Source organism: Adiantum capillus-veneris, chromosome 24 (genome assembly GCF_014529385.1).
Source record: "Adiantum capillus-veneris isolate H3 chromosome 24, ASM1452938v2, whole genome shotgun sequence".
NCBI classification, from domain to species: Eukaryota; Viridiplantae; Streptophyta; class Polypodiopsida; order Polypodiales; family Pteridaceae; genus Adiantum; species Adiantum capillus-veneris.
This window is the reverse complement of record NC_140954.1, coordinates 9,253,124-9,277,865: the sequence shown is the minus strand read 5'-3', so window position 1 is coordinate 9,277,865 and position 24,742 is coordinate 9,253,124. Positions and strand designations below refer to the sequence as shown.

General features: G+C 45.3%; 1 protein-coding gene across 1 annotated transcript in view; it reads right to left on the bottom strand.

Moving 5' to 3' along the window:
- Positions 1 to 23,360, bottom strand: part of LOC147425916 (uncharacterized) — a 92,171-nt gene extending 68,811 nt beyond the window's left edge. Inside the window, exon 1 of the mRNA XM_086498058.1 lies at positions 23,159 to 23,360. Coding sequence (XP_086354184.1) covers positions 23,159 to 23,261 — 103 coding nt within the window. The 5' untranslated portion in view covers positions 23,262 to 23,360. The remainder of the gene's footprint in view (positions 1 to 23,158) is intronic.
- Positions 23,361 to 24,742: the final 1,382 nt, after the last annotated feature.

The window sequence follows — 24,742 nt, the reverse complement described above, 5'->3', positions numbered from 1 at the left end:
TGTACAGAGCAGGGGAAAGACTCATATTCTGGATGTAAAGCTTAAAGGGGAGTCTATTCCTACTGTATCAGCTTCTGCTATTACTTCTGTAATGAAAAAGCATCTTTCTGCGTACTTGGTCTTTGCACGTGAAGTGTCAGATTGTGATGAATCAAATTTATCTGTGCTAGATAAAGAAAGGTCAATGTTTTTACAACAGTATAGTGACTGTTTTTCCGATTCATTACCGTCTCAATTACCGCCAAAGAGACCCGAGGACCATGCGATAGATTTGGTGCCAGGCAGTAGCCCACCAAATAAGCCTCCGTACAGGGTTACTGCGGCTCAGCACAAAGAGATAATGGGTCAAGTACAAGAGCTGTTAGAAAAGGGGCTGATTCAGCCCAGTTCATCTCCATTCTGTTCTCCAGTGTTGTTGGTGCAGAAAAAGGATGGCTCATGGCGTATGTGCATCGACTACCGTGCACTGAACAAGAATACCATCAAGAATAGGTTCCCTATACCTAGAATTGATGATATTATGGACAAATTAGAAGGAGCAGCTATGTTTAGCACGATAGATCTAAAGAGTGGGTACCATCAGATCCGCATTAGATCAGAGGATGTGCACAAGACTGCTTTTAGAACGACGTTTGGCCTTTACGAATTTTTAGTGATGCCCTTTGGTCTCACAAATGCTCCTGCTACGTTCAATAGGATGATGGACAGAATTTTCCGTCCACACCAGCAGTTTGTTGGTACATTCTTTGATGACATGATAGTCTACTCAAAGAAAGAAGAGGAGCATAGGCATCACTTGGCCATTGTGTTCAAAGAGCTACGCAGTCATAGGTTGCTTATCAATGCAAAGAAAAGTGAGTTTTTTCTGGAAGAGATTCACTTTCTGGGACACATTGTCTCAAAGGATGGTGTCAGAATGGATCCTGCAAAAGTTGAAGCGATCAAGTCATGGCCAAATTTGAAGACGGTGCATGATGTCCGAAGCTTTTTGGGACTATGCTCCTATTACAGAAGGTTTATCCGAAATTTCGTTGAGATTGCTTCACCTTTACATGCTCTTCAAAAGAAGGCAGTCACCTTTAGATGGACACAAAAAGAGATTTCAGCTTTTAATCTCTTAAAGGAAAAGATGACTTCAGATCCAGTCATTGTGTTGCCAGATCTTAGGAAGTCATTTGTGGTCCAGTGTGACGCCTGCGGTAGTAGCATTGGTGCAGTGCTAATGCAAGATGGCAGGGTAGTAGCCTATGAGAGCAAATTTTGCAAGGGCGAGAGATGACCATGCAGGTCTATGAGAAAGAGTTACTGGCTGTGATTCATGCGCTCTTAAGTTGGAAACACTACTTGCTAGGTGCAGATTTCGTTGTCCAAACGGATCATCAGACCTTGCGATACTTCTTGACACAAACAAAGTTATCTGAGAAGCATATACGATGGGCAAATATTTTGTCCATGTTCCATTTTCAGATTGTGCATGTGGAAGGCAAGAAGAACGTTGTGGCTGATGCCTTGTCAAGGAAGCCACAAATTTCAGCTGTGTCGATTCCTTATCATCATGAACTTGATGATATGAGAGAACAGTATGCAAATGATGAAGATTTTGCAAGGGTCTTCGAGCAACTAATGGATGGACAACGTCATGAACACTATCTTCTTAAAGACGGGTTCATGATGATGCATGGCAGATTGTGTGTCACAAAGCCATTGCGACGCAAAGTTATGGAAGAGAGTCATGTCCCACCGTATGCAGGGCATCGTGGTATCGATGCTACAGTTAAAGCGGTTGAGACATTCTTCTATTGGCCTACATTGAGAAGGGATGTGGATGCCTTTGTGCGAGAATGCCTAATATGCCAAAAGGTCAAGTTTGACAGGCAAAAGGCACCAGGATTATTGCAACCACTACCTATTCCAGATAAACCATGGGAAAGTATTGCTATCGATTTTATCTTTGATCTTCCGAGAACGCAGACAGGAAATGATGGTATTTGGACCATTATTTGCAGATTCAGCAAACAGGCTCATTTTATTCCTGTCAGGAAGAAGATAAAGCCAGATCAGATGGCACGCTTGTTTATGAGCAATATTTTCAAGTATCATGGCTTGCCACAGTCGATTGTTAGCGACCGTGATCCACGCATGACAAGTTTGTTCTGGAGAGGCTTGTTTGAGAATATGGGCACCACGCTCAAATTCTCTTCGTCATTTCATCCTCAAACAGATGGGCAGTCAGAAGACGCAAATTCTACTATCCTAGATCTGCTGAAGTGTTATGTGTCAGAGCATAAAGGAAAGTGGGAGCAGTATTTGCCATTGGTGGAGTATGCATACAATAATACAGTGCATTCATCAACTGGCAAGGCACCTTTTGAGATAGTTGAAGGTGGCAAGAAAGCTCCTCCCATACTTCATACAAAGGACAAGATATTTGAAGCAGATAAGTATGTTCACGACATGGATGAAATGTACAAGAAGGTCAAAGTGGCCTTGGAAAAGACTCAGGCAAAGCAAAAGAAAGCAGCTGATCGTCACCGTCGTGAAGTGGTATATTGACTTGGTGATTGGGTGCTTTTACGCTTTGAAAAGGCAAGGTTAAAGAAGTTGAAGGGCAAGGAAAGACTGTTTCCAAAGCTCAGCATGCGTTACTATGGGCCTTTTCAAGTGTGCGACATAATCAGTGATGTTACATATAGGCTGAAATTGCCTGACAGTTGGAAGATTCACAATGCGTTTCATGTGAGTCTTCTCAGACCCTATGTGGGTGATGTGCCAGAAGATATGCCAGCTGAAGATCAGCCGGAAGTCGAGGAACTTGACGAGATCTTGGTCCCGGAACAGATTTTGGCACACAAAGAAAGGAAAGTGAAAGGCAAGGTTGCTAGGCGATACTTGGTAAAGTTCAGAAACTATCCACCAATGGATGCTAAGTGGATGGAAGAAGGTGAACTTGTAGAGTCACCAACTGTGTTATCACTTTACCTTGAAGCCTTCGATTTGCAACCTACCTTGACCCCTTGAGTTTCAAAGCTACATGGATTGTCAGTGTGACAATGGCTTCTGAAACAAATGATGTACATGGTATTTAAAGTGAGGTCAAATGAAATACCTGTTACATGAATGTTAGAGCTGTACAGATTGTCAGTTTGACAATTGCTCTTATGGAATGTCCAAAAGTTTGGTTAGTGCTATAGAAGTGAGTATTTCTTGTCAGTTTGTCAAGGATACAGTGATTGCTTCTATTGAAGAGTACATGTGTAACTGCATTCTTAAACTGTCGGTTTGGGTATGCTCAAAAGTGTTACGGGATCCAACGTGTACTATAAGACAGTGGCAAAATGTGCAGCTACCATTTTGTCATTGGAAAGTTAGTGACTCAAAGCAATGGCAGAGTGCGAAGCTACCACTATGTCATTGGGACAGGGTTCACACGCAAGCAATACATGAGTCGACGAGGTGTTGAATACACCAGGTTGACAATGAGCATGTATGTGTCGTATATGTGTCGACAGGTGTTGAATACATCAGTGTTGACAGTAAGCATGTACGACATAGATGCAAACGAGGACGTTTGAGATTTCAAGAGGGGGGTATGTCACCAGCGTGTGACTACTATCTATCCTTTTTGTTGATTTCTTTCTTATTATCTATTTACTTTCACTTTTTGGAAACACCCCTCGGGAAATCTAACTGCCCTGCATTGCATAGCTAGTGTGGAACTGTCCAGAGGGAGTCCAGGCCTGAGGGCAAGAGAGCACTAAGGTTGGACAAGGACTATGGTTAGCCAAGTGGGGTCATTGACTAGCCAAAGTGGAATCCTTTGCTACAGAGGCTACATTTCAATTCTGGATGTGGCCACAGTGTACAAAGAGGGTCGGATGACCTAGAAAGATACAATGGCAGCATCTCCTAAAATTTAGGGAACTGCTATTTTGGGACCCGAAAATGTGTTGACGTCATTACCTCCGGAATGACAAGGGGAACATTTTCTTACTCTGTCGTGAAGTCAACTGGGCAACCGGTTGGGATATTTTTAGACGGCAACCCCGAAACGGGAAAATGCTTGTAAATGTGCCAAGTGGCACCTTCTGGTGCACTTGCCTCATGCAACAAGAAGTGGCGCTGAATTTTAAGCTGGAAGAGGCTCATTTGTAGCTTTTGTCACAGGTTAAGAGCTATGGAGTGCTTGCTTTCCCTCCTATGTACAGTGCGGTGCCAGGAGTGATGCCCTGCACGCTACACACTGCCCTCTCTCTCCCCTTTGGCAGTATGTTATGCCGCTCTAGTGGGCTCTTCATTTGACCAATGTACAGTTGTGTGGGTTCATGCGCGATTGCCGAGGCAAGAGCCTCTTGCACAGGTACTGGATTAGCTAGCGGCTAATCCCCCCGCAGGTACAGGTGAATTCGAAGAGGTTTCACGCCAGAAATCTCGTCCGATTCAAAGGGCAAGTAGCCCTACAGGTGCGGGAGCTCGAGGACTTGCTACGGATGCGACCGGCACGCGAAACGGAGCCCGAAACAGTAAATTACAGCCTGCTGTGTATTTTTGCAGGTTTAGGGTTTTGGCCCTAAACGGACCCTAATACCCCCAGGAGGTTCGGGGACGCAAGGGGACCGCTGTACAGGTGATCTGGCGCATTTTCGGGGCTGAAAGCAGAGAATTCAGCGTGCTGCAGATTCTCGCCAGGTTTTGCAAAGTGCCCGTATACGTCGGGAAAGTTAGTCAATGCGTGGGAATACTGACCGTGAAGGGTTCTAGTACAGTTATGCTGCCGAAATCGGGCTGGAACAGTGGAAATTCAGCCGAGTTTGTGCGGGGCAGCTTGTAGGGAACCACAGCGTTTATTCCCTCTTTTGAACAATAAAGAAATACCGAAAGGGGCGCCTAAGTTAGGGGCCAATCTGGTGTCCGTCTACTCATACAGGTGCAATCTAGCAGCATGTATCCCTCTCCCCTTTGTTGTGTCTTGAAAGTACAGGTAAAATAGACGACTAATAATGGGTGAAAGCTCAATCAAGGTTTAAAGTAAAGTCTACCGCCCTTTTTGGATTGAACAGGCCGGTTTCAGGGTACGTCTTCATGAGAGTCCAAAGAAAGAACCAAAAGAAACAACTCATGATTTATCAAATAGTTCCAATCCGAAGATTTAAAATGGTGTGTCGGTGGACAAGGAGACAAAGTAATAAACAGGTCCTAGGGCTAGATCCACCGTAATTCGGTCAAGGGCAGGAACTTTCCAACTCTCAATGCAAAGCCGATGGAGAGGGACTTGCAAGATTCTCCTCAATTTTTAGTTGTATTTGTACCCTAAGGCTTATTTTCACTTGGTGATTGGGTACTTTTGCGCTTTGAAGATGTCCGGTTAAGTAAAAGGAAAGGCAAGGAACGCTTGTTTCCAAACCTCAGTATGCGATATTATGGTCCTTTTCAGCTTTCGGAAAAGATCAGCCATGTAGCTTACAGGGTGAAGATGCTACGTGAAGGTCCCGAACTGAGTGTGAAAACAACATTTTGTCGTAAAAGGAGTGCCAATAGACCTGCAAGTGTCCTGCCCAATAGGATCTGTGGTGTCTGTAGTCAAAATGTCTGGAGAAAATGGGAACGCCCAGGAATCGTCATGAGCATGACCGGAAGCCTATCGATGCATGAATCTGTAACCCAAAGTGGCCAGGTGGCTAAGCTGTGAAAAAATCTAGGAAGGCCAGATGTAGCAATCTGCGTCCTCCAAAACAAGGAAAGCCAAACTAAATAGTCTGCACTGTAGAAGATACCTTAAGCTGCAACAGTCACCGATAGACCGCACGGACCACCACCGGATGGTGTCCTATCAATAGGTAGGATAATCCAGGATGAGGGGAAAGCCAGACTCAACTGTCTGTGTTGTGAAGGGCCTCTAAGAAGAGGTGTGGTCAGACCAAGCTGTCTGCATCGTAATCATCCTGTATGAAGAAGGGAAGCCAGACTGAGCAGTCTGCGCTGTGAAGATCCTCTGAGAAGAGGAAAGGCCATACCAATCTGTCTGCGCCGTCTTGCCTGTATCTCCTACCTCCAATTCTCCCGTGTCAACCAAAACAGGATCCGCGCCAACAACGCAACCAAACCGCAACTCGGTGTGGCTCTCAATGGGAATGAGCTAGGAGTGTCCTAGCTCCAAGTCGGGGGGTAAGGTTATCGAGGGTGAGTGTAAGCAACTTTGAAGGTAGCAATCCAAATGAGTATTAATCAATCATCAAAGTACAAGAGAGCGATTAGGGTTTCACTCTCAGACTCTGCGTCCAGATGCTCTGAGAAGTGAGGCCCTCACCACTAATTTAAAGGTTACAAGGGATGCCCAAAAGCAGAGCCCCAAAAGCTTGAAAGCAAAAGCAGATTCTCTCTCTCTCAATGAGAGTCAGTAAAAAGCAAGTTCTCTTTTTCTCTTTCTCCCTAATCAAAGCGAAAAGCTGAGATTTGCGTCGCTCAAAATTTCCTTTTATTTTTTTTATTTTTTTTAAAAAAAGAATAATCCGTCTCCACGATTTCCGGAAATTAGGGTTTCTGGCAAAACTTAGGGTTTCTGTTGTCCGCCACGTCATCACTTTGTGACATACCCCCCTCTTGAAAGCATTGTAATCGACCGCGATTACGACTGCAAAACCGACAAAAGCCATAAATCGTCTTAGCAGACACTGACTGTTAGTACCTACGTACTAGGAACACACATCTAGCACATGTACAAAATCGACAATCACATCACAAGACATCACATGACATTCAACATTCATTCGGATCTTCGACCATGATTTATCGGCAATGTAGCTAGCAATCACATCTAGGTCCAATCGGGACCTCAACAATGTCCGATTGTCTAACCCCTATTGCAACCATGTCTATTCGAGATCAATCAGACCAAAATGCTGCAGTCATTTCGGCTATTAGTTCCTGCACTCACAAGAAGTCAAGAACAAATCAGTATCATAATCAGGAATTCCATTTCATAAAGTCATCCAACAGAATACTGTCAGCTCTGAGTATCCCTGAAGCGCAAAGAGACATCAGTGACTTTAGTATCAAAATCGAGGCATTTGTTGACAAAGGAGTGGAGTAACTCCCCTCTTGTGCATCCCACTGCACCAGATCTCCGGCCAAGCTGAATTCTGGGTTCCGTTTGGAGTAGACTATGCTAAACCAAAGCATCGAGGTAAAGTTTCACAATCCGAGGAGTATCTGCTAGGTCCTCCTCCTCCTCCTCCATCCACTTCGCATCAAATGCAGAAAGTTCTTGAACTAAACCAAGAACCGCCTTCGGACTTTACCTTTCTTCGTATCATTATGTGCCAAAATCTGTTCAGGAACAAGGATCTCCTCGTTTTCTTCAACTACGGGTTGCTCATCAGGCTCCCCATCATCAGGCACATCACCCTTAACAGGGTTCAAGAGACTCACATGCAATGCATTGTGAATCCTCCAAGTATCTGGCAGTCTCAATCGGAAGGAGACATCTCATCTTTTCAGTAATCTGGAAAGGTCCGTAGTATCACATACTAAGCTTTGGAAAAAGCCTCTCCTTACCCTTTTTCTTTCTTAGGCGTGCCTTCTCAAAAGTAAGAGCACCCAATCATCCTCCTTCAGTTTCAAGTCGCCACGATGGCGATCCGCTGCCTTTTTCTGTCGTTCTCGAGACTCCTGCAAAGTCTCGCGAACCTTGGCAAAAGCCGTATCCAAATCTCGCGAATATTCATCCGCTTCCAATATCTAATCTTTCGTGCTCAGGAAGGATGGAACCTTCGCAGCACTTTCAACAATCTCACATGGCGTCTTCCCCGTTGAAGAGTGTATCGTGTTATTGTAGACAAATTCCACCAAAGGTAAGTTCTTTTCCCATTGAGTCTTCTGATCCGAGATACAAGACTTCAATAAATCTAAAATCACTGAATTGGCAATCTCAAATTTCCCGTCAGTCTGCAAGTGGAACGATGACGAGAACTGCAACCGCGTGCCAATGTTCTCCCAAATTGCCTTCCAAAACAAACTCATAAATCTGGGGTCTCTGTCGGAGACAATCGTCTCAGACGTGCAATGTAATCGGAAAATCATCGTGATCATTCTGTTTTCTTGGGAGATCAAAAATGAAATCCATTGCAATACTTTCCCAGGGGTGGGTGGGTATGGGTAAAGGCTGTAACAATCCCTGTGCCTTATGCTTGTCAAACTTGACCTTCTAGCATACCAAGCAACTGCGCACAAACTCTTCCACATCCTTCTTGAGTCACGGCCAAAAGAAGTATCTCTCTACCCCTTTCATGGTGGTAGCAATGCCGCGGTGACCCGTAAAAGGTGGACAGTGGCATTCAGTCATAACCTTATCCCTCAACGGCTGTGTAACACACAACATAGTCTTTTTCATCAAGTAGCCTTCCCGAAGGGAGTATCCCACTACTGTCTCCCCATCCCGTATCCGTGTGAAAATATCTGCAAAATCTGTATCTATGGCATACTAATCGACCATATCCTCGAAGCTCCTATGATGTATCGCGGAAACAGCCAGAACCAACGATTTCCGAGACAAAGCATCTGCCACCACATTCTCCTGTCTCTGCACATGGACAATCTGGAAGTGGAACTGTGACAAGATGTTCGCCCACCACATCTGCTTTTCCGAAAGCTGCTTCTATGACAAGAAGTAGCACAAACTCTGATGGTCTGTAAAGACAGTAAAATCCGCTCCGAGTAGGTAATGCCGCCACTGAGTAAGAGCATGGATAACCGCCAAAAGCTCTTCCTCATAGATCTGTGCTGTCATCTCCGGCCTAGAGAACAAACGGCTCTCGTAAGCTATGACATGGCCTTCTTGCATCAAGACTGCACCCAGACTACGACCACAAGCATCACAATATACGTCAAATGACTTCTGCAAGTCCGGCAAAGTCAAAATAGGTCCCGTAGTCAATTTCTCTTTCAATGTCCGAAAGGCACTCACCTCTGTGGGTCCCCACGAAAAAGGTACTCCTTTCTGTGTCAAGGTATGCAAAGGGGAAGCAACCTCTGCAAACTTTCGTATGAACCCCCTGTAGTACGAACACAGTCCCAAGAAACTTCTAACTTCATGGACATTCCTCAAATCGGGCCAATCACGGATAGTCTCTATCTTGGCCGGGTCCATTTGCACTCCTGCTGCTGACACAATGTGTCCCAAAAAGTGTATCTCTGGTAAGGAAAAAATTCACTTTTCTTTGCATTAATCACTAACGTGTGATCTCGTAATGCCTGAAAGACTTGAAGCAGATGATCTCTGTGTTCTGCCTCATTCTTGGAGAAAACAATGATGTCGTCACAGAAAGTGCCAACAAATAGCCTGTACTCTCGAAAAATCCTATCCATCATCCGGTTAAATGTCGCAGGAGCATTGGTTAAGCCAAAAGGTATCACCAAAAACTCAAATAACCCAAAAGTTGTCCGAAAAGCTGTCTTGTAGACATCTCTTGGCGCTATCCTGATCTGATGATATCCACTCTTCAAGTCAATCCTGCTAAAGCACGAGGATCCCTATAACCTGTCAAGTATATCATCGATCCTAGGAATCGGAAATCTGTTCTTGATGGTGATTTCGTTGAGAGTGGTATAATCGATGCACATTCTCCAAGATCCGTCTTTCTTCAAAACCAACAACACTGGAGAGCAATACGGTGAAGTACTAAGCTGGACAAGACCCTTTTCCAAGAGGTCTTTCACTGGGTTCGTAATCTTTTCATTATGTACTCGGCTCACACGGTAAGGTGGCCGATTCGGTGGCGTGCTTCTAGGTATCAGATCAATGGTTTGATCTTCAGGCCCTCTGAAAAGCAATCTGCATGAGTGTGGAGAAAAATCTTGGCGTTCTTTTGATCAGGTCAAAATGTCACAAGACGGGCATCACGTGCCAATAGAAAAGAACAGACTGAACAAACTCTTCGCACTTCAATAACAATTGAACTGAGAGAGAGAGAGAGAGAGAGAGAGAGAGAGAGACGACACGCGACATGGAGTGGCGGAATTCCACCCCAGAGAGTATTGGCCCCAAACCTTGGCGCCCCTTTCGGTATTTCTTTATATTGCATCATCAAAGTACAAGCCGGTACTCCAAACTCTGCACCTTCTCCAAGAAGCATGCTAGAGAATGAGCCCTAGTCTCATATTTGAAGGCCCTTGGCCTAAAAAGCAGTTTACATGAAAAGCTTTCAAAATCAAAAGCTTCTGGTCCAAAAAGCAGTTTACATGAAAAGCTTTCAAACTCAAAAGCTTCTGGCCAAAAAGCAATGCCAAAAGCTGCTAGCGTAAATCACAGAAATCCGTACAGCCTGCCACGTCATCATGCCAGCGCAATTTTTGGAAATCAGCCACGCTGTTGCAGTTTTAGGGTTAGGGTTTCCAGAATTAGGGTTTGCAGGTTTTAGGGTTAGGGTTTTTAGAATTAGGGTTTGCAGGTTTTAGGGTTAGGGTTTTCAGAATCAGGGTTTCAGCAGTTAGGGTTTCTGGAATTAGGGTTTCAGCAGTTAGGGTTTTTGGCAGAAATTAGGGTTTAGGCCCCTGTAAGTTGACTCCATTCTTTAGGCTTTGACACGTCAGCAGTTTGTTACATCTCCCCTACTTGAAAGTTGAAAGAGAGTAATCGTCCGCGATTACAACATATCTGCAAAACAACTCAAGTTAGCTCAAAAATTTCCGAGGGTCATTCCGAGGGACAATCAATTTGCTCTTTTTATTAAGGAGTTAGCTTCTCCTTTCTGCTCTTTTGATCAAGGAGTTAGCTGCTCCTATCGGCTGTTTTGATCAAGGAGTTAGCTTCTCCTTTCGTCCAGATCGGAACTCTTGATATTCCGGCGTAGTAAAATTAGCCATAACACCCAGACCGTACTGATCTTCCACGGGTGTCTTGATGCACTAAAATTACATACCCAGGCAATCTCATCCAATTAGGAATATTCAGTGGTTGGCACATCACAATGCAACACAAATGCTCACATATGCATGTTACAAGACATAGAAACATAAAGCCGACGATGAACACTCCTCCCGCATAACCTAACAAGGTCCGGGCCGGGAGATATTCAACGACTCCCTCATCACTCCTCCCGCATAACCTAAAAAGGTCCGGGCCGGGAGATATAGAGGCCTTTTACAACCAAACGCCCCCCAGACCGCAGCCTGCGTCGTTTGGAGGTGCTGAGAGTAACCACTGCTCAGACTTCTTAATACTCCTCCCGCATAACCATCAAGGTCCAGGCCGGGAGTCACAACAATAATTATTTTACAAGCATATAACCAAACGCTTCCCAGGCATCGGCCTACGTCGTTCGGAGGTTTTTAAACATACACCGAAACGCTCCCCAGGCATCGGCCTGTGTCGTTCCGAGGTTCAAACAATACCAAAACAGTATTTACCACTTCTCCACCCGGGAGTAAAATCACCAATCATTGAAACCAGTATCAAACCAGAGTCAAACAATTCAAATCGGCACCAAAACAGGTTCAAAACAGATACCATCCATTTCAAACAAATTCCAAACAGGATCACCAAACAAGCTCAAACAGAACTCAAAACTTAAAAAGCAATCTCGACATCAGTCGAGCTCGAAAAGTCGACTGACTTTCCATCTTGAAACCTGCACCAAAAATTAGGGTTAGGTTTCTTCCATAAGGTCGTAGCCGAGCACAACATGGTCCATCAGCTCTTGGACAAACAGTGTTTCTTTGGCGGCGATGGTAGTCCCAAGATAGCAATCGCACTCGGTCTCCAAGTTCATCTGCTCGTGAAGAGACATCTACTGGGAGATGTCGAGAAACTTCAAGTTATAATCTGCTAGGGTTTCCATGGCAAGCATTTCAGGATACCCCACTCTGCCAGAAGTTGCACTCTGAAGGAAGATGTCAGAAACCATATATAACATCGGGCAAAAAATTTTCTTGAAAGCTTGCCAAGTACTTGGAGTATGCTGCTTGGTAGCTGTAGAAATCAACATTTGCATAGCACTGCTTCTGAGAAAAACAGTGACTTGAAACAAATCTGGATCCTTCTCTTGCAAGTGATCTTAATTGGCTTATGCCTTGTAAGACACCACGGTGAAGACGGGAGCGCGCCCGATGCACGATGAAGTAAGGGTGGCATAGTTACAGGGGACGGGGGGGGCGGGCCCTAGGGCCGCGGAACGGCCGTAACCGGGCCGGGAACGGCTGGGAACGCCGAGGGACGGACGAAAAACGGGCCGGACGGGCGGGTCGCAGGGGGGACGGACCGGGGACGGCCGGGGCCGGACCGGGGTCGGACGGGGACGGCAAGGGTCGGCCAGGGGTCGGATTCAAAAAAGTGACCGTTTTTTACCGTTTGCAACGGCTCTGTGCAGCCCCAACTGCCATATTTTTTAAGCCTTGGCCCTTGGGAGGCTATAAAAGGCTCCCTTGGGCCTCTTAATACTCATAGTCTCAATGCTCAATGCTCATTCCATTTCCCTCAAGCTCAAGGCTCAAGCTCATTCCATTTCCCTCAAGCTCAAGGCTCAAGTTTGAACTTTGAAGCTCTCCTCTCCCTCTTCTACCCACTTTGAAGCTCTCCTTTACTCTCTCTCCACACAAGCTCTCCTCTAACCCTTCTAACTTCTAAGCTCTACTCTCTCGAGTCTCTCCACCATCATGTCATCTCAAGCCAACTCCACTTCTCAAGCCGCTTCTTCTCGAAGGAGGCCCGCCGTGCAAACGTGGTCGTGGTGGGATGAAGTCGACTTTAGCTCGCGTGGCAAAGGTGGCGGTGCAAGACCATGGACGTGCAAGCTATGTCCATACAAGAGATCGGGTGGTTCAAACAAAGTGCGAGCCCATCTTCTTCATGAACCCGGTCACGAGGTAAAGTTTTGCCCTCATGTAGCTCCCGAGAAGAGGTTGGATCTTCTTGAGAAACTCATGGTGTATGAGGTTGCGGAAGCGGCCAAGAGGGGCCGTTTTGTTGCCGTTGATCCCTCCGCCACGGCGACACCGCGAGAGCAAAGGGAAGCCAACCTTGACGACATCTCTCGAACCTTCAAGAGCCATGGATCTACACCGTCCTCTTCCCTTCCGCATCGCCAAACCACTCTCAACGAAAATTGGAATCCTAAATTGAAGGAAGAGGTAGATAGGTCGGTTGCCCGATTCTTCTTCCACGACCACATTGCCTTCCATGCTTCGCGGTGAGTTTCCCTTGGCATATGCACATTGCAATCTTCCATTTTGTATTCATAATGGGTTATAATTTCTCGACTCTCCATACTAACGCAACATGCTCTATTTTGTGTGGATAGGTCTCCATACTTTCGAACCATGGTTACGAAAATAGGGGAATATGGCTCCTCTTATGTGCCACCTTCATCGGAGAGGCTTCGCACCACCCTTCTTGACAAAGAGAAGCTTGCCGTGGAGCAAGCGGCCCAAGCAACAAAGGATTTGTGGGAGACCAATGGCGTCTCTCTTCTTGTAGATGGATGGAGCGACACCCGCAAGCGGTCCATCCACGGGGTGGTGGCCTACTCTCGGGGGGAGATGTACTTTGTGGAGTCACATGATGCATCCGATAGTGGCAAGGCCGCCGAGATGCTTGCTGCGGAGTGGACAAGCACCATAGAGATCACCGGCCCGGAGAATGTCCTTTGTATGGTTGCAGATGGAGAGGCGTCAAATAGGGCAGCCGGAGCTATCATTGAGGGCATGTATCCCAGCATCCATGTCACATTTTGCATGGCGCATTGCCTCAATAACCTCCTCAAGGACATAGGGAACTTGTCATGGATTTCACCCACCATTGGTGACGCCTCTCGAATTGTCTCCTTTGTGCTCAACCATCAAAAAGTGCGCCATGAATTCTCAAAGAGGAGCCAGTTGTCTTTGCTCAAATATTCAGAGACAAGATTTGCATTCAATTGGCTTATGCTAGGCCGCTTGTCTACATGTGGCGGAGCCTTAAGGGGCCTCTTTCTCAGTGATGAGTTCCAGGCCATGCCGGAGTCTACATCAGCAGTAGGATTGAAATGCCGAGAATGGGCCGACGACGCCGCTTGGTGGGAGGAGGTGAAGACTCTTGACGCCATGGTCAAGCCTATTCTACACCTACTTCGAGTGGTGGATGGCTTGCAGCCATGCATTGGCAAAGTCTACGAAGCCATGGATCGGATGATAGAGGCACTTGAGAAGCTTGTGCCTGACCCTGTTCAGTATGCGGAGATTCATGGCTTGTGTGAGTCGAGGTACTCTCCACTTCATGCGGCAGCTTATGTGCTTGACCCTGAGTTTCAAGGAAGGCATCAAGAGACCGACAAGGAGGTGAGCAAAGGATGGCGGCTTGCATTGGAGCGCCTTGAGCCTAGCGGTGACATTAGGCGCAAGATTAGAGACGAGCTACTCAACTACAGGCAAAAGAAGGGCTCCTATGGATGTGTAGATGCACAGCTTGATCGCAACAAGATTGGCTCGGTTTTGTGGTGGGAGGACTATGGAGGAGATGGCCCACATTTGCAGTGCTTGGCTGTTCGTGTCCTTAGCCAAGCATGTACCACTAGTTGCTTGGAGCAACTATGGAGTGTGTACAGCCACATTGCCTCTAAGAAGAGGAATCGCCTTGGCGTTCAGAGGGCCAATGATTTGGTGTTTGTGAGCGCTAACTTGCGCATGCTTGCCAAGAGCATCACACACAAGGCAGATCCTTTCACTGAGTGGGAGATGGCACAAGAGAATCCATCTATGGCCGATACTCTTTTGGAGGAGCTAGAGGAGGATTTCGAGCCTCAATGCGAGCCTCCCGAGCCGGAGCCCTCATACGTTGCTGACGACCTCGACTACGACGACGATGTGGAGATTCAGCAGGCAAGCACTTCTTGAGTTTGATAATCATTGATCACTCGACTCTCGAGTCTAGACTCTTGAGTCTACGACTCTACCTACTACATAGCCCTTTGTACTTTTTGTTATCCTTGAGGCCTCAGGCTTGTCCTAAGTCCTTTAGGCTTTTTGACTCTTGAGCCCTTGTGGCATGCACTTCTCATTTTGTATCCATCGATCATCGATGTTTTATTAGCACATTTCAGCCTATATGACTCGTGTTCTTTGGTCTATTTAGTGTAAATTTATGGTCAAAGTGATGCTCTATGTGTGTGGCATGTGTGTAGGTCAAAAAATGCCAAAAAAACTCTCTTTTTTTTTTTTGCCGTTCCGACCCCCGTCCCCGTTTCCTGACTTTTGCCGTCCCGACCCCGTTCCCGACCCCGACCCGCCGTCCCATGTAACTATGAAGGGTGGGAGTGGCTAGTAAGTATGGATTGGAGGGCGAAGATACCTCGAATCAAATTCCAATAGCTCTGTCTGCTCTTTTGTAGGACCGGTATGCTTTTAGAAAAGCACACGCCTGATGCTCTGATACCACTATCACAAGGCGGGCACCACGTGCCAATAGAAAAGAACAGACTGAACAAACTCTTCGCACTTCAATAACAACTGAACTGAGAGAGAGAGAGAGAGAGAGAGAGAGAGAGAGAGAGAGACGACACGTGACATGGAGTGGCGGAATTTCACCCCAGAGAGTATTGGCCCCAAACCTTGGCGCCCCTTTCGGTATTTCTTTATATTGCATCATCAAAGTACAAGCCAGTACTCCAAACTCTACACCTTCTCCAGGAAGCATGCTAGAGAATAAGCCCTAGCCTCATATTTAAGAGCCCTTGGCCTAAAAAGCAGTTTACATGAAAAGCTTTCAAAATCAAAAGCTTCTGGTCCAAAAAGCAGTTTACATGAAAAGCTTTCAAAATCAAAAGCTTCTGGTCCAAAAAGCAGTTTACATGAAAAGCTTTCAAACTCAAAAGCTTCTGGCCAAAAAGCAATGCCAAAAGCTGTCAGCGTAAATCACGGAAATCCGTACAGCCACCACGTCATCATGTCAGCGCAATTTTCGGAAATCAGCCACGCTGTTGCAGTTTTAGGGTTAGGGTTTCCAGAATTAGGGTTTGCAAGTTTTAGGGTTAGGGTTTTCAGAATTAGGGTTTGCAGGTTTTAGGGTTAGGGTTTTCAGAATCAGGGTTTCAGCAGTTAGGGTTTCTGGAATTAGGGTTTCAGCAGTTAGGATTTTTGGCAGAAATTAGGGTTTTAGGGTTTCTGGCAGACATTAAGGTTTAGGCCCCTGTAAGTTGACTCCATTCTTTAGGCTTTGACACGTCAGCAGTTTGTTACACAAAACATATTCAACCTTTATCCATCGTTCAGCTCTCTTCCAAAAGAATGAGTAAGAAATTGAAGTTCATCAAGTACAATCTCTAAGCCCTTCATTTATCAAAGTCGCTTTCTCGGCCCGGTAGTCAACCACGGCGTAGTTCTTGTGGTACCAAGGGAGCCTGAGTAGAACGTCATCCCGTGCCCTGAACACCCCTGTCATTGCAAACAAAGTTTGCCAATGCTCGGTGTAATGGCAACATCCCATCCGGGTGCCAGTCGAACTACCTCCGCCTGTGGCGTCCGTCTGTCGGGCATAATTCCAAATCGAGCCGCCAATTCCAAGTGAAAAGAAGTTGGCCTTGGCTCCTTCAAAAGAGCTTCCTGATCCTTCACTTTGCCCCAAAAAGCGACAAAGTTTGTACTTTCATTCATTTGATTCGGTGCAAGTCCCACGCCATGTGGTACCAGTTCTGCTTTTCTATCTACCTTTTCTGCCACGTTCCTCAGCTGCTCTCCAACTCTCAGGCCTGTCGTCGTCTTTATCATGTTGTTCTTTCTGTGCCTTTTTAGGGCACTTCGCGGTGATATGTCCCTGTTCCGTGCATCCAAAGCACTTCCCCTCTCTGATGAAGCGAGCTCTCTCCTCAGGAGTAAGCTTGGGTCGTGCATCCTTTTTTCTCTGGGTTGCTCTTTTTCTTTCTACTTTCATTCCCAAAAGTCTGTTTGGCTTGTTGTGTCATGGCCTCATCTGTGGGGTAGGTCAGACTGCCAGAGTGAATGGCAAAGCCCCGCTTCGCATGACTCATCAACTCCTGAATAGAAGCTCACTTCTGTTCCAAGCAGTGATCTCGGATCTCTGTAGGTAGACCCAAGGTAAACCGCTCAATCTGTTCTCTGAACGAGATCTTCTTGAATGAAGATGCGGGTAGAAAAGAGCTCCAGAATCTTTCACAATAAGCATTGATTGTATCTTTCTTGGTCATCCGAAGATGGTTCCAAGCAGCTCGTATATCTCGCTCAAACTCTTGAGTCAACCAAGAAGAAATAAAAAGCCTTTTGAATTTCAGCCATGTAACTGGCACAATCTTGCTTAATAGAAGCGTGGACCACCAAGTACGAGCATTCCCCTTAAAGTAAGAGGCAGCTCTCCGAATCTTGGAGTGCTCTGAATAGCGTCCTCCTGCGAAAGCGATGTCAAACTGCTGAAAAAAGACAAAGCCTTCGAAGCATCCGAGTATCCTGAAAAAGTATCAAACTTGATAGAGTGGCCACCTTCCTTAAACTCTCGGACTTTCTTGCTTTCATCTTCGAGAAAGTCATACTGGTTGGCTTTGTAAAAAAATTCTTCTTGTTCGCATAAAAGTTTCCATCATCGGAATCTGAGCTGTCTGTAGACGAGTCCTCAGTAGAACTGTCAATCTCTGGGCGAGATGTAGCCTTCTTTGCCTTTTTCTTGCCCTTTCCAAAGCTTTGTTTCTTGCTTCGCTTTTTACCTTTTCTGTCTTCTTCGCTCGAATCCGAGGAGCTAGAAGAACTATCAGAAGAAGAAGAAGAAGAAGAACTAGGTGCTCCTTCAAATCAAACACGCTTCTTCTGTTTCTTTGCCTTGTCAAATGTCGACCGACGACCCAAATATCCCGGGAAGTCAGTACCTTTCTTCTGCTTTTTGCCGTGCTTTTTGTCTTTCTTTTGCACGTCGAAAAGCTGAGCAATCCGTGCATCAACCACGTTCTCCAGTTCCTTCTCCGTATATTTCTTGGAGGCAAAAGGTTTCTTGAAAGCGGGTTTCGGGAGTGGTGTTGTGGTTCTTTGCCACTCCATCTGTACCTTCCAAAGAGGCATATATTTTGCCATCTTCGGGTCCTTGGCAAAATTGAGCATCATCTTTGTTGCATCGCCAATCAATTGACGACGCTCCATCTCTCTTTGCTCCGCCTGAGTAGGCCGAGGCGGGCTATACTCTGTCTGAATCTTCGTTGTGATCCCAGCCCGCATCTCCAGATGCAGAGGGAGTCGACTGATCATTGCCTGAAGCCATAGGTGCCGCGGAAAAAAAAAAATATCGGGGATCGGATTTCCCGTAGCAGAGAAATCGGCCGTGCTCTGATACCACTGTAACAGACTTGGACACTCCAAGTCCAGAATCAATCGCGACAGCACCAAATAACCACTTCAAAACAATTCACAGATCACAATAGATTTGCACTGGCCCGGCGGAGTTCCGTGCCTAGAGATATTGGCCCCAAAGACTGGCGCCCCTTTCGGTATTTCTTTTTGTATTAATCAATCATCAAAGTACGAGAGCGGTTAGGGTTTCACTCTCAGACTTTGAGTCCAGATGCTCTGAGAAGTGAGGCCCTCACCACTAATTTAAAGGTTACAAGGGATGCCCAAAAGCAAAGCCCCAAAAGCTTGAAAGCAAAAGCAGATTCTCTCTCTCAATGAGAGTCAGTAAAAAGCAAGTTCTCTTTTTCTCTTTCTTTCTCCCAAATCAAAGCGAAAAGCCAAGATTTGCGTCGCTCAAAATTTTCTTTTTTTTTTCTTTTTTTAATTTCTTTTTTTTTTAATATTCCGCCTTCGCGATTTCCGTAAATTAGGGTTTCTGGCAGAAATTAGGGTTTATGTTGTCCGCCACGTCATCACTTTGTGACATGTGTCCATAGCACACCACAAGTCACCACCCCCTCTGGAGTGCGCAACCGCCGAATGATGGTTGGAATGCATGGATCTCCCAAGGATCCTACGCCCGTGTATGACCAAGCCAATGTCGAAACTACCGTGTACTACAACAGTCACTGAGAGACCGCATGGACCACCACCGCATGGTGTCTTGGCAAGAGGTAACTTCGTCCTCTGTGAAAAACACAAAGCCAAGAGGCTGCTGTCCACCCAAAAACGCAACTGTGAGGTGATGAAAACGCTGCTGTCCAATGAAATTCAGCATGCTCGTACGCTCCCGGCAAGGTCCGCAGCGGTATAGAGGGTCTGGAGATGGTGGTGAATCAAAGTCTCTGCCCCTGATGGGCTGTAAACGGAGAAAACACGGTAGGTGTATATGGCTGAAAACTGTAGTAAATGAAGAGGATTGCCGTCGGCAAGGCACCGGATGCCGAGCTGTAACAAACTTGGACACCCCAAGTCAAGATTCTACCTCCACTTTGGGTTGCTCATCAGGCTCCCCATCATCGGGCACAACGCCTTTGAAAGGCTTCAATAGACTCACATAAAATGCATTGTGAATCTTCCAAGTATCAGGCAGCTTCACTATAAAGGAGACATCATTTATCTTTTCTTTTCTCTGGAAAGGGCCATAATACCTCATGCTAAGCTTTGGAAAAAGCTGCTCCTTTCCCTTTTTCTTTCTTACACGTGCCTTCTCAAAATGTAAGAGCACCTAATCATCTTTCTTTAATTTCAAATCGCGACGGTGTCGATCGGCTCCCTTCTTGTGTCGTTCCTGAGATTTCGCTAAAGCCTCCCGAACCTTGGCAAATGAAGTGTCCAAGTCCCTCATGTACTGGTCGGCTTCAAAAAAATTATCTTTCGTGCTAAGGAAGGGTGGACCTTCGGAGCACCTTCAATGATCTCAAATGGCGCCTTCCACGTCGAAGAGTGGATCTTGTTATTGTAGGCAAATTCCACCAAGGGCAAAAAAATTCCCATTGAGTCTTCTAATCAGAAATTTAAGACTTCAATAGATCCAGAACAACTGAATTTGCAATCTCAGATTGCCCATCTGTCTGCGGGTGGAATGATGACGACAACTGCAATTGTGTCAATGTTCTCCCAAATAGCCCTCCAAAACAAACTCGTGAACGAGGGATCTGTCATAGACTATTGTCTCAGGCATGCCATGTAGTCTGAAAATCTGTGCAATGAACAGTCTCGTCAAATGATCCGGCTTGACTGTTTTCTTCACTGGAATAAAGTGAGCTTGCTTGCTAAATCTGTCGACGACAAATGCCATCATGCCCACTTTCTATCTTCGGGGGATCAAAAATAAAATCCATAGCAATACTTTCCCAAAGGCGGGTGGGAATGGGTAAAGGCTATAACAATCCCTATGCCTTATGCCTGTCAAACTTGACCTTCTGGCATACTAAACAACTGCGCACAAAGTCATCCACGTCCTTCTTGAGTCTCGACAAAAAGAAGCAACGCTCCACACCTTTCAAGGTGGTGTCGGTGCCGTGGTGACCCGTAAAAGGTGGACAATGGCACTCAGTCAAAACCTTTTCCCTCAACGGCTGTGTAACGCACAACATCGTTTTCTTCATCAAGTAGCCATCCCGAATGGAATATCCCGCTACTACCTCTCTATTTTATATTCGAGCGAATACATCGGAAAACTCCGAATCTGTGGCGTATTGATCAACCATGCCCTCGAAGCTTGTAAGATGAATCCTGGAAATAGCCAAGACTAGCGGCTTTCGAGATAAAGCATTTTCCACCAAGTTCTTCTTAACCTGAACATAGACAATCTGGAAGTAAAACTGTGACAAGATGTTAGCCCACCGCATCTGCTTTTTCAAAAGCTGCTTCTGTGACAAGTAGTAACGTAAACTCTGATGATCAGTGAAGACTGTGAAGTCGGCTTCAAGTAGGTAATGTCGCCACTAAGTAAGAGCATGGATCACTGCCAAAAGCTCTTTCTCATAAATCTGTGCTGTCAATTCTAGCCTTGAAAACAATCGGCTTTCATGGGTAATCACATGGCCTTCTTGCATTAAGACTGCTTCCAGACTACGACCACAAGCATCACAATATACTTCAAATGACTTTTGCAACTCCGGCAAAGTCAATACTTGTCGAGTAGTCAATTTCTCTTTCAATATCTGAAAGGCAGTGACCTCTGTGTGTCTCCACGAGAAAGGGACTCCATTCTATGTCAAAATGTGCAAAGGGAAAGCTACCTCTGCAAACTTTCAAATGAACCGTCGGTAATAAGAACACAAACCCAAAAAGCTTCGACTTTCATGAACGTTCTTGAAATCTGGCCAGTCACATATAGTCTCAATCTTGGTCCGGTCCATCTATACTCCTGCTACTGAGACGATGTGTCCCAAAAAGTGTATCTACAGCAAGAAAAATTTACTCTTTTTGGCATTGATAACTAACTTGTGATCTCACAATGCCTGAAAGACCTGTAGCAAATGGTGTCTATGTTCTGCTTCATCCTTAGAGAAGACTATAATGTCATCAAAGAAAGTGCCGACAAATGATCTATACTCTCTAAAAATCCTATCCATCATTCGGTTATAAGTCGTTGGAGCATTGGTAAGGCCAAAAGGCATCACCAAAAATTCATATATACCGAAGCTCGTCCAAAAGGCTATCTTGTAAACATCTCCCGGAGCAATTCTGATCTCATGAATGATGATATCCGCTTTTCAAATCAATGCTGCTGAAACAAGAGGATCCCTAAAGTCTGTCAAGAATATCATCAATCCTTGGAATCGGAAATCTGTTCTTGATGATGATTTTATTGAGAGCTCTGTAATCAATGCACATTCTCCAAGATCCGTCTTTCTTTAAAACCAACAACACCGGAGGGCAGTAGGGTGAAGTACTCGGCTGGATAAGACCCTTTTCCAGAAGGTCTTTCACTTTGTTCATAATCCCTTCATTCTCTCAGGGTGACACTCCGCCGCTCTCCGTCTCATGTGTCAAATTTGTCCGACCTTCAGAAGGAACGACAGGAACTTTTGCAAGCTCAGGCTGACTGTTTCTCTGAAGGCTTACTAGGAGAGTTACCTCCTCAATGTCCTGAAGATCACACTATTGATTTAATTCCGGATAGTACGCCACCAAACCGGCCACCTTGCAAAGTAAGCAATGCCCAAAACAAAGAAATTATGAATCAAGTGAAAGAACTTTTGGAACAAGGATTGATTCAACCCAGTGCATCACCTTACTATTCGCCAATGTTGATGATTTAAAGAAAGATGGATCTTGGAGAATGTACATTGACTACAGTGCTCTCACTAAAATCACCATCGAGGACAGGTTTTTAATAGCAGGATCAATGATATAGTGGACAAGTTACAGGGTTCTTCTTGTTTCAGAAGAATCTACCTGAAAAATGGCTATCATCAAATCAAGATTATTCCTGGAGATGTATACAAGACCACGTTCAAGACGTCCTTTGGATTGTACGTACAATCTCTCTCATCTCTTTTAGTCTCTTTGTATGAAGACCTAGACTTACAATGTGGCATTTCTAACCCCATTTTCATTCCAAGCATAAGGATGTTTTTATTGCCTTGGTGTCAACCCTTTCAGTTTCCATTTTAATTTCTGTATGAACACCGACACTTACAATGTGGCATTTCTAACCCATTTTCATTCCACGCATACACAAGAAGATTTAGAAATTTTCTCGTGTAGGAAAAGAGTCCTTTTCAGTGTTTTTCATATAATACATAACATCATGAGCTTCTGCTCGAGAGGCACCGCATACCTAGCTAGGTATGATAGGGGTCAGTGGACCGCCGGCCCAGTGCCCCCAATCATACCTAGCTAGGTATGCGGTGGGGCCAGCGGTCCCCCCTGCCCCCAATCGTACCTAGCTAGGTATGCGGTGCCTCCCTCACAAAAGCTCATGATGTTGAGGTAAGTCACAATGTGGGAATTATTGTGAGAATTTGTCCAAAACTTCTTGTGATATGGACGTTTTCATTGCCTTGGTGTCAAAACGTTTCAGTTTCCATTTTAATTTCTTGGTAACTATGAATGGGTATCATTATATCCTTAGTTTCTGTCTTACGAGATGCAAGGCAGACTCAAGGCATAATGCATCGAGCACGAAAAGAGCACTAAATAAGAAGAATTGGGAGGGAAGCGCAAAGGGATACTAAAGCTTCTTGAGATGGGAAAAGCGCAGATAGTACAGCTATTTGCCGGACCAAAAGTGCATTCCAGCTCAGCACTCACACCTGCACAGCTAACGACCAAAGAAAGAGAAGGAGGAACTTACGCTGGTAAGAGCGGTAGCCTGAACGTGGTCGAGCAGAGGTTGGAGTCCATGGATAGGGGCTTGCAGAGCCGACGACGCGCCAATTTCTCAAAAACCTCGTCATTAGTTCTGACGCCTTGAAGGAGAAGTTTGGTCTGCTGATAAACCAACGGTAGCCAACTCCAAGGTGATAGTTTAAGGGGAGGTTTTGGAAATCTAGGTGAGAAACCCTCAAAATTTTGAGTGATTATAAAAACCTTCTAGACTCTAAGACTATATTTATAGTTTGCAGAGTCCAGACGATGAAGGTTAGTATTTTAATAGAGGTTGGTTTTTTTTTTTTTTAAATGCCAACCTGGCATTTTTTTTAAACCATGAGCCCTCTGAAGGTCGACGTGCAGGAAACTGCACAGAGAGAACGACGTAGGCGAAGCATCGTCATGAAATGGCGGAGGCAAAAGCGTCGCCACAGATTCAACGCTTGTCTGATTGTGTGTGTGTGTGTGTGTGTGTGTGTGTGTGTGTGTGTGTGTGTGTGTGTGTGTGTGAGTGAGAGAGAGAGAGAGAGAGAGAGAGGCATTCACCATAGCCAAGAGTCGGCTGAGAGCCGGACGGATGGGGGGAGAGAGAGAGGGAGAAAGCCCCTCATCCTCCACCCTGCGCGCATGAGCTGCAGCTCGGTTGGTAGAGCTATTGCTCAGAGACAAGGCACATAGAGAGAGAGAGAGAGAGAGAGAGAGAGAGAGAGAGAAGGGCGGTTAGGCATTTCCAGAACCCCTTCCCTTTGTCAAACATGCTATTTTCAAAATAGCATGTTTTGTTTAAAAGTAGCATGTTTGTGTGGCTTTTCAATTTTCAATTGAAAGATGGACGGAATTGCCATTGGTATCTCATAAAAAAACCCACACCCAACATGTGGGTGCCCTATTAAGTATGTAGAAAAATGTTTATTTTAAGCCTCTCTCTCTCTCTCTCTCTCTCTCTCTCTCTCTCTCTCTCTCTCTCTCTCTCTCTCTCTCTCTCTCATTTCATGTGTAGATTGTTGGTCTGCTAAAGAAGGCCTTAGAGATCGAGGCATTACGGCGTGCGTTCATAGAAGTTTGATCTCATGATGTGAGATATTGCAATATTTTAATTTGTGAAAGGATCTTCTCATTTAAGGACCTCCTAAAAGTCCATTTCAATATATTGTGTTACTATTTCTTATGCTTACTAGACCTACCTTTGCTTATGAAATCAACAAAATATTATTTTGCTTTAGTTTGTCAATGAGTCTCTTTATTTTATTGCTTTATTTTACTTTTTTCATTATAATTTGTTTTAGAATGCCAATATGATCCTTTTACCTTGTTGTTTAAGTGGGCTCATAGTAACATATAAGGCATTTGTGATTATGTGTGTATTTTAATAATAAAATTTTATATTAAAACACGACAAAAATGGCATATAATTATAGGCACTCGTTAAGACCTACTCTCGATAACTCTTGTCCCCCCCCCCCCCCCTTAATTTTAGTGGGCCTTCATGACTCCTCACCTTGTTTTTGTAGCAATCAAAATTACTCTTCTTCTATCCTATCCATGACTCGGCCATCCACTCTCCCTT